Source organism: Numida meleagris, chromosome 6 (genome assembly GCF_002078875.1).
Source record: "Numida meleagris isolate 19003 breed g44 Domestic line chromosome 6, NumMel1.0, whole genome shotgun sequence".
NCBI lineage: Eukaryota > Metazoa > Chordata > Aves > Galliformes > Numididae > Numida > Numida meleagris.
The window spans coordinates 59617285-59627434 of record NC_034414.1 but is presented as its reverse complement, the minus strand read 5'-3'; the positions used below and the strand labels follow the sequence as shown (position 1 = coordinate 59627434).

Genomic DNA, 10150 nt, shown 5'->3' with positions numbered 1-10150 from the left:
TCCCTATGGATGGCCCCAGTCGCGTCCCCTTGGCACCACACTCCTCAGTGGGATGCAGCCCCTCTATTTCCAGTGGGGTTTTTCCATCCTTTGCATGCCGGGCAGCCTTTCCCGCTGGTTTAGGATTAGGCAACTTGTCCCGAAATTCCACCATGAGCCACCGTGTTGCGACCAAATAAAGCAGAAGGGCTCCTGGCTGTTCCCAAAGTGTGTTTTGGCTCATTTTCAAGCACTTTCTGGCACACAAAGGGCCCAGAAGCTGCCGTGCCGCAGCTGCATGCAGAGAAGTGGGGTGGGAGATGCGGAGCAGCCTGCTCCAGGACCCGCCCCAGCCCTGCAGCCATCCCCTGGCTGCAGCATTGCCAGCAAGCCGCCGGCGGGGCTTGAGCAATCGCATCCCATGCTGCCATCTGCCCACACGCGCTTCGGAGGCCAGTAAACTTCCTGTGGATGTTGGCCGGCTGACAGGAGTGACATAAATTCCGCCTTTTTTTTAGAGGTTGGGTGGATTTTTTTTTGTTTTTTTTTTGTTTTTGTTTTTTGGTTTTTTGGTTTTCTCTTTTCCTATTTTTGCTGTTGTTAAAACAGGTAGGGGTGCTCTGCCCCTGGCTTTAGACACAGCAGTTTTTTGGGGGGCAGAAGCCCGTTCCCTCTGGTTTCCAATTCTGCACGGCTCCGAGGTGAGGCTCTTTCTGCAGCTCGGGGGTGATGCTGAGGTTCCCCACCCCTCCACAAGGCTTGGGTTGCTCTCACCATCCATGATGCTACGTGGGTAGCTCTTAAGTTCTACGACGCTTCACTCGTTGCTCTCCTGATCTGTGATGCCATGAGCAGATCGATGTCCTCAGCACAACACCACACACAGCTCCTTCCAGTGACGTTTATTACACGGGGGTTTTACACCGATGCCGTATGGGAGAGCTCCACAACTCTGCCCGTTTGGGTTTTTTTGGGGCAGAGCTCTCCAACAGAAAGGCCACACCATCTGCAATAGCACGAAGACATCGCTTTGGTGGGATGCTGCAGCATCCCAATGGCTGTGGGGACACTGGGACGAGTGCCACCAGGCCGCTCCCCATGGGAAGGACTGTGGGGATGAGACCTTCCCCTCCACACCAACCCCAAACCCAAAGCCCTGGGCACGGTCAAAGAGGGTCAAGGAAAGTTCCTTGCAAAAAGGGAATTGGGGAGAGGCCATGTGGCCACAGCGGCCATCGAGGCTGGGCTGGCACCAACCGGAGCCTGACGTTGCCAGGAGCAGGACAAACAGACACAGACACACAGAGCTACAGCTGATACAGTGCATTTCCTTGGGCAGAGGACAGAGGGGAAAGGAAGGAGTGGGGCCAACCTTCTCCCTCTGCCACCTCCTCTCCTGCCCATCCCTGCTGAGCTGGGCGCTGGTGGGGGACCCGCACCCACGCCCGCACCTCTCCACCATCCTGAAATGGAGATCCTCAACAGCATCCCCACCACAGCCCTCCATGGTGCACGAATGGCCCCACCCCACGGCGTTAGCGATGCCTGATGCTCCGGTCCCATCCCACCATTGGCACCTCCTGCCCACGTTGGCTTTGCGTGGCACCGGCTGCAGCCCCGTCCCACCTCACGGCAGTGACGTCCCTTTTGGAGCCGGAAAACAGAGCCCACCCCAAGTGAGCCCAGCCCGCTGGCTGTCTCCTCCTGCACCTACTGCCTGCTGGGCTCCAGCTTTGCTTTTGCAGGGGCCGGGCTCTGCGCATCCTGGCTGCTGGGGGACAGCTGGCAGCACAGCATGGACCGCAGGACCCGCAGCACCGGCGGCCGCAGGATGGCAAAAACCCAGGGGTCGATGATGGGATTGATGGAGAGGAACCGCAGCGCCAGCAGGTCCCAGTTGTGGTTCTCGCTCTGGCTGAACTTGTTGACGTAGGCACAGATCTGCAAAAGGCAAGGGGGGGAAAGTGACAGGGGTCTGGTGGCCCAGGAGCCGGCTGCCAGGCAGGTGGTGGTGGTGCTTCTCAAGCAATGATGGGGAAATGAGCGCTGTCACAGCACACAGTTTGCTTCCACCAGCTTAAACGAATTTCCTGCTAATGAAAGCCAGGTCTGCGCTCTTATTTTCGCATGCTTCGTTTTGCCCTAACGCAATTAACCCAGCAGCTGCTCAAGGAAGCAGTGAGCAGTGAATGAATCTCACTGAGAAAACCACGGGCTGAAGGCACGGGACGGAGAGGTCCCGGGGTGTGTGTCCGCCCCGGCACGGTGCGCCCTGACGTGTGCCGACTCATAGCAGCTTATGGGGCTTCCTGGAAGGGTGACTCAGCACGCCTTACTCACACGGGGCCATCGCCTCCCCCTCACTCCGGCACATGAGGGATGCTCGGATGCTGAGGGCTATGGGGTGCGAGCATCCCTTCTGTGGGTCACATTCATTGGGAACCACACGGGGACGGTGCCCCCACGGCGCTGCCAGGCCCGGGGCTTTTTGGGAGGAAGGTTTGGTGGCTCTGTGGTGCGGTAACCTCAAGGTTCACGTGTCAGGGCAGCCCATCAGAGGGTGTCTGAGAAGAGAAAGTGTCGCTTTGCTTGGTTTGAGAAGCTGCCAACACGCAGCCTCAATGCAACCCATGCGGGAGCCAGGCAGTGGGAAAGGAAAAGCCGCCGCATTTCTGGGCACGGCTGACATCTGCCACGGGATCCTCAACAGCCACACTTTCCCATCCACTGGCCCTAAGCAGGCCCTGGGGTCTCGCTCCCCAAGGACCGCAGCATCCCAACCCAATGGAGCACGTGGGCCCAGTGATGGGAGCTCTCAGGATGCTGAGTCTGGTTCCTGGGATGCTCGCGAGCTCCCAGCCGTCGCTGTTTTGTCTTTTCTCTCTCTAAAAACCCAGACAGCCTGGCTGGGCTGCAGGCTGCGGTTACGTTCTCTTCCCCCGGGACTCTTCCTTCTGTGAGTGCAAAGGGAAGGTAGCGTCCGTCTGAGCCCACGAGCACAAAATTAGTGCTGGCGGAATGCCTAGCCCTAGCGGGGCTTGCTCCTAATGGGAAAAAAACAACGGCAAAATCGCCTCCCACCGCCATGGGCTCACACAGGCGGGTGCTGGAGGTGATGGGGAGAACGTGGTGCTACTGGGGAAACACAGCCTGGGGGAGCAGAAAGCAGCCCCGAGGGGGAGGAGCATGGCACAGAGTCTGCCGATGCGGCATTGATACATGAGATCCTCATCCAGACCAGTACAGCGATGTTTTCCTCATCCCCATCCTTAACCCCAACCCCATCCTTAATCCCAACCTCAAACCCATCCCCAACCCCACCCCCATCCCCATCCCCAACCCAACTCATATCCCCATCTTCCCACATCCAACTCCTCGCTCTGCCTCTATGAGTGCCCAGCCCTCGGACTTGGGATTTGGTCCAAGAGACACCGGCGTGCCTCTGCAGGGTGGGAGGGCACTGCTGCCACCTGCTCATCCCACTGCTGGTGCTGGGAATCCCTTGTTTCCAATGGACATCGCAGACTGCCAAGAGTTTGGGGTCTCCCAAGTTTTGGGAGAAAGATCGTGTTGATCTCAGCCCTTAAATTTTGGGCAGTGGCATGGAGCGCTGTCCAGAGCTGTGGGTGCCCCATCTCTGAAGATGCCCAAGGCCATGGGTAGGGGCCCTGGGCAGCTTTGAGCTGCCCAGGGCCCCTACCCATGGCCTTGGGCATCTTGAGCTGGAGGGACACCCAGCCCATGGCAGGGGTTGGAACTGGATGGTCTTGAAAGCCCCTTCCAACCCAACCATTCTACGATTCCACGATTCTACAATGAGTCCGTGACCCTACCACTCCACGAAACGGGGAGAGGCGGCGGCACTCACCGTGAAGGGCAAGGAGCAGATGACGAAGGTGATGGTCATGATGGCGAGGAGCAGGAGGTGGTCGATCTCCTCGGCCATGGAGAAGATGCGGCGGCCGCAGCCCCCCGCCACTCGCGGCTGCTCGAGCGCGGCCAGCCGGCGCGTCCTCTGCCCGCGCCGATGCATGCGGGCCAGGTTGGCGATGACGCTGAGGTTGCACAGCAGCACCGAGAGGATGAGGAAGAGGAGCAAAGTGGCGTAGAGCAACGAGAAGGTGACGTGCAAACCGGCCGCCTTGTGCCGCCCGTCGTCCACGCGCATCTGGATGAAGCACCAGGTGCCGGGGCAGTACTGCACGTAGCGCCCGAAGCCCATCAGTGGCAAGGAGCAGAAGGCAGCCGAGAAGGTGTAGATGGCCGGGAGGGCCACCAGGCCGGCGCGGGGGCTGAGGAAACGCTCGTAGAAGTAGGGCCGCCCCAGGGCCAGGCAGCGCTCCAGCGCCATGGCGAAGAGGACGAGCATGGTGGCGAGGCCGAAGAAACTCATGGCGAAGCCGAAGTAGAGGCAGATGTGGCCTCCCCTCCCCAGGGCGTTCAGCGTCAGGTTGCGGTGGTAGGAGGCCAGCACGAAGGGGCTGACGGAGCAGGTGCCCAGCAGGTCGGTGACCACCAGGGCCAGCACCAGGACGTGGAACAGGGACGGCGGGCGGGCGCGGGGCGGGCGGCGGCAGCGCAGCAGCAGCCCCAGGGCCAGCAGGTTGCCCAGCAGCCCCGCCGAGAACATCAGCGCGCTGACCAGCGGCCGAGCTCCGGCCGCCAGCGCCTCGCCGTGCCCGCACAGCTCCCGGCCCGTCCCGTTCATCCCTCCGCCGCCGCCCGAATGCCGTCGCCGCCCGCCCGCCGCCCGCAACGCCCCGCCCCGCTCCGCCCCGGGGCCGGGCTGCAGCTCCGAGGGGTCCGCGTCCCCGGGGGCGGCGGGGAAGGGATGTGCGGGGCGGGAGGGGCCGCCCGGGGGCTCCGGTGATGGGTTGCGAGCGTGGGGACGCGGGGACCCCCGGCGCTGGTCGGGGAGCCCCGACGCACGGCGCATCCCGCTGCCGGGCTGGGAGCCCCAGTGCGCGGCACGTCCCGGTGCTGAGCGTGGGTCCTCTGCTGCCGGAGAGTCCTGGTGCTGGTCTGGGAGCATCGGGACACGGCGAGCCCTAATGCTGATCCGGGAACCCTGGGCTCGTGGGGAGCCCCAGCGCCCATTTAGGAGCCCGGGTTCATTGCAATTCCCAGTGCCAGTGCCGGTGTGGGAGCCCCAGTGCTGACTTGGAAGCCATGACGTGGTGCTCATTTGGGAGCCATAATACTACTCCTTGTGGATTTTGGAGCCTCAAGGCACAGAGCACTCTGATGCTGATGTGGGACCCTTGGTACATGGTACATCCCAGTGCCAATTTGGGAGCCTCGGGCTCATGGTGAGCCCCAGTGACGATTTGGGGGCCCCGATACACGGCACACCCAGATGTTGATTTGGGAGCCACAATGCACAGCACATCCCAGTGCTGATTTGGGAATCCTACACACAGAGCACCCCAGTGCTGATTTGGGAGCCCTGGGCTCATAGCAAGTCTCAGTGCTTATGTAGGAGCCCCAGGCTCACAGCAAGCCCCAGTACTGGTGTTTTTGCAGGAGCCTACAGTGAGATCTAAATCTGATTTGGGAGCCCCAGTGCTGATCTGATAGCCCTTGGCTCACAGCAAGCCCTGATGCTGATTTGGGAGCCTCATACTTGTCACAGCGAGCCTTGAAGTTGTTTGGGAGCCCTCACACATGGCACACCCCAATGCAAATTTGGGAACCTTGGGCTCGTGGTGAGCCCCAGTGCTGATTTGGAGACTTCATGCACGGCAAACTCCGGTGCCGATGTGGGAATCCCAGGCTCATGGCAGGAGCCCCGATGCATGCTGAGTACCAGTGCTGATTTGGGAGCCCCAGTGGCAGCCCAAGTTGTGGGGCGGTCTGTGGGGGAGCCCCAGCTGCGGAGATGGGACCCCACAGCCCAAAACCATGTGGGTGCTGCAGGCTCCAAATCCTACACAGGTTCTGAGAGAAAAAGAAAGCCAGGATTGGGCTGGGCACAGCTGGAGGGATCCCATGGAGAACTGCCCGACCTCTCCCTACCTCAGGATGGAAACAGATGACCTTTAAGTTCCCTTCCAACTCAACCCATTCTGTGATGGGTTGGGTTGGGTTGGGTTGGGTTGGGTTGGGTTGGGTTGGGTTGGATTGGATTGGATGGGGCCAGGCTGGATGGGGCCCTGGGCATCCTGATCAGGTGGGGGACACCCAGCCCATGGCAGGGGTGGGGCTAGGGGGGCTGCGAGGTCCCTTCTAACCCAACCGTGCTCTGATCCTACGATCCTACGGTTCTTGGAACCACCAACCATGGATCCAGCCCAAGCAGGGCTCAGGCACATCCCTTATCCATACCCCAATGGTCACCCGAGTGCCCATTGGTCCCCAAAACCCAACGATGCGCGGTGGTGCTGAGCAGCTTCCCGTGGGCACACCGCTTTCTCTCACACCCATCTTCATTGCTGTGCTTCTCGAGTTCCCTTTGGTAACAGGAACTTCGTCAAGGAAATATGCTCGGAGGCAAAACTCCAGCGCGGGGCGAGCTGCGGTTTGTGACAGCACCTTCGCTTCCGACGCGCCGGCTTGGTTCTGTTCCCCAGCAGACCCCTAAGAACCATTGCCTCCAACTCCTGGCTCTGCACGGGACCTCAACCAATCAGTCGGTAAATGCTCACGGGGCGAAGCGTTACGAGCAGCAGTGCTCCCACGGGGGCTGCTCCCAACCTCCCCCTGCTGCTCGGTATCGCAGCTTGGGCCGTCCTGGAGCCCGTTTTCCTGGCGCTAATGGAGCCTTAAATACCCATGTGGGCTTCGGGCTTCTCAACCAGCGCTTGCCTCCGATGGGATATTTTAGCAATCACAGGAAAATGGCTGGGCTTGCTGGGTTTTTCTTTTCCCCGAGCTCCGCAGCAGGAACGCACCGCGTGGTGGTAACAGCCCGTCCATTTCTTGGGAAGCGTTTGTTTTCCTCCTCCCACTCCCATGTTTACCTCTGGGATAACAAGGAGCACATGTCTTCCCCGGAGCCGCTGGCATCGCTTTCCCTGGGAGCGGCCTCGCAGGGCTGTCCCACTTGGAGGAGAGCCCCGGGCTTGTCGGAGCGCTGCAGGAATCCCACAGAGACGCTGGGGCCGGGGACTGCGCGCTGCAGCCCGCCCAGGCACGCGGGGAGAGGCTGAAAAATGCACCCGGGCAACGGAACGGGGCACGGACGGAGCGCGCTGCTGGGAAATGAGCTTTGGCAACGCCGAGCCTGGATGGCGTGAGATGGGAGAGAGAGAACAGGCTCGGCTGCGGGGCACAGGGGCGGGTGGGGATGGATGGGGACAGCGTGGCCGCAGGTCACCTCCAGCAGCACCGCGCCGTGTTGACACGGGTTTCTTCTTCCAAAAATAATATCGGTTTGACAACAAGAGCAAACAGCGCGTGAGAGCTGGCGGGGCACGGCTGCACCTTGCAGGGCTGGATAAATACAGGAAGAAGCACGGCCCCGGCTGCTCCAAGGACGCAGCGTGGATGGGGACGGTGGCTGCCGTCATTTTTTGTCCTTAGCTCGTCACTGGAGGCAGCACCCGGAGGGGAAATGGGGCTCTCATTGGGAGGATGGTTCGCTCGCACGCTGCAGCGCTGGGTGATCCATCCCGGGCTCTGCTTTTTCTCTCCATCGCTGCTCTTATTAACAGGCTCATCATAAATACTGAATTAAAATCATTACCGTGAGATGGGCACTGTCTGAGCGGCACAAACACAGCAGCCGTGCTGGGGGGGACTTCAAGCCCTGAGCTCAGGTGGGGCCGGGATGGTCCTGAGCCCTGCGGCACCATGGGGACAGCTCGGGGATACCCTGGGTACAGCTTGGGGACAGCTGGGGGCAACTTGTGTACAGCTCAGGGACAGCTCGGGGACATCTCAGGGGCATCCTGGGGACAGCCTGGGGACAGCTCGGGAACAACTTGGGGCACCCTGGGTACATCTTGGGGACAGCCTGGGGACATCTTGGGGACAACTTGGGGGTACCCTGGGCACATCTTTGCGACAGCCTGGGTACATCTTGGGGACAACTTGGGGGTACCCTGGGCATATCTTGGAGACACTCTGGGCACAGCTTGGGGATAATCTGGGGACACCCTTGGGACAGCTCCCAGGGATAACCCATAGGCACGAGGCGATGGCGCGGGGCTCCGAACCACCTTTATTCGGCGCGGGGTGGCACGCGTCCCTTCTCCCAGCATGTCCCTGCCGCCCCGCGGCACTGTCCCATGGCACAGCACTGCCCCAAAGCCACGTGCCAACGACCCCTATGCGCTTCCCCAGCGCCGGGTGCTGCCCACACCTCACGAAGTGCTGCTGCACGGCAGCGTTCACAGTTACCCAGGCATCCCCCCAGGGTTCCTATCCCGGGGACGGGGCACACTGCTGCCCGCTCTCCGTCACCATCCGGGTGCTGTCACCCGCGAGTCCCCGAGGCCGACGGCTCGCTCCTGGCTCCCCCAGCTCCTCCAGCGCCGCGCTCAGGGGAAGACGAGCTGCGGGGCACCCGGCCCACGCCAGCCCAGGGGACAGAACTGCCCGTCCCCCCCCGGCCCCGTGCTCTTCAGCGTGGCCCGGCGGGAGCCCAGGCGGCGGCACAAGCGGCGCACGAAGAGGCGGAAGACGGAGGTGCGGAAGATGATGAAGACCCACGGGTCCACGATGGAGTTAACGGAGAGGAAACGCAGCGCGCTGAGGTCGGCGTCCTCGTTGAAGTCGGCGGCGAATGCCCCCACGTAAGCACGGACCTGGGAAAAATGAAGCAAATATGAGAGATGCAGCACAGCAGGAGCTGTTTGGGGACAGCCTGGGCACAGCTTGGGGACAATTTGGGGACACCTCAGGGGCAGTCTGGGGACAACCTGGGGACAGTTTGGGGAGAGATTGGGGACAACTTGGGGACACCTCAGGGATAGTTTGAGGACACCCCAAGAACAGTTTGGTAACAACTTGGGGACATCCTGGGGATGGTGGGGGGACAACTTGAGGACTCTCTGGGGACACCCTGTGGACGATTTGAGGACAGCTTGGGGACACGCCGGGGACAGCTTGGGGACAACTTGGACACAGCTCGGGTACACTGTATGGAAACCTTGGGGACAGTCTGGAGACATCCCAGAGACAGGTTGGGGACAGCTCAGAAGTAACTTGGGGACATCCCAAGGACACCCTGGGGACATCTTGGGGACACCTTGGCCCACCCCACCTGCAGGACACCCATACTCCCATGAAAGAATAGAGGGAAATATTTGGGGAGTGCTTTGCCCAGGTGTGGTTCAAAGGGACCCAGCGCCTCCGAGAAGGGGCAGGTTGGGGGGCAGTGGGGGGGGTCATCGATGGGACTGACACAGCAACCCCCCCAGAGATGGACAAAGCAGAAGGAGGTATTTCAAAGGGTGAAAGCAATGTGGTGACCTCCCCAGCATGACTGGGACACGGTGGGGGTCATGGGGGGGTTGTTAAAAAGGGGCTAAAGCAGTGACTAGACTGCCCAGGGATGGGGTGGTGGCAATGGGACAACCTGACCTCCCCCTCCAAAATGAGGTGGTGGTGATGGGGGGGGTTATTCCAATTCCAAAGTGGTTAAAGTTATGACTTGACCCCCCCCCCCTTGGCACCTCTGGGATGGAGTTGGGGGGGGGTGATGGGGTTTTATTCCACAGGAGTATAAGCACTGAACTAGTGGATGGGACACGAGGTGATGCTGGGGGTTTTCAGATGGGGGGGCTACACAGTAACCTGACCCTCTAGGCTGGGATGGTGGAACAGGGGGGGTTGTTCTGAGGTGGTTAAAGCAAGGACCTGACTCCCTCTGACAGCTCTGGGATGGGGTGAGGGTGATGGGGGTGTCATTAAAAGGGATTAAAGCAGTGAGCTGACACCCCCCCTTGGCACCAACGGGACAGAGTGATGGTATGGGGGGGTTATTCCAAGGGGATAAAGCAATAACCCAACCCTTTGGGACAGGGTGATAGCAGAGTGGGGGGGCACTAAAGCAAGGAACCCCCCCGACACCGTGAGCTGTGCACTGAGGTGCTGGGGGGCAAAGCAGTGGCACGACCCAACCCCCCGCAAGCACCGAGCTATGTCAAAGGGTGGGGACACAGCGTGACCCCCCCCCCGCTGCAAGTGGGGACGGGGCTGTGCCAAGGGAGGGGGACAACGTGTAGGT

At 61.0% G+C, this 10150-nt stretch overlaps 2 protein-coding genes across 2 annotated transcripts in view; both read right to left on the bottom strand.

Annotated features, from left to right (window-relative positions):
- Positions 867–7973, bottom strand: LOC110401618 (prostaglandin E2 receptor EP2 subtype-like). The gene is made up of 2 exons (XM_021402935.1): positions 3848–7973; positions 867–1920 (listed from the first exon to the last, which is right to left on the bottom strand). Exons 1-2 carry the CDS (start codon positions 5162–5164, stop codon positions 1690–1692), a joined length of 1548 nt encoding a protein of 515 aa, XP_021258610.1. The 5' UTR covers positions 5165–7973; the 3' UTR covers positions 867–1689.
- Positions 8123–10150, bottom strand: part of PTGDR (prostaglandin D2 receptor) — a gene marked incomplete in the record, with an annotated part of 3183 nt that continues 1155 nt past the window's right edge. Inside the window, 1 exon segment of the mRNA XM_021402936.1 lies at positions 8123–8726. Within this exon segment, the coding sequence (XP_021258611.1) occupies positions 8460–8726 (267 nt within the window).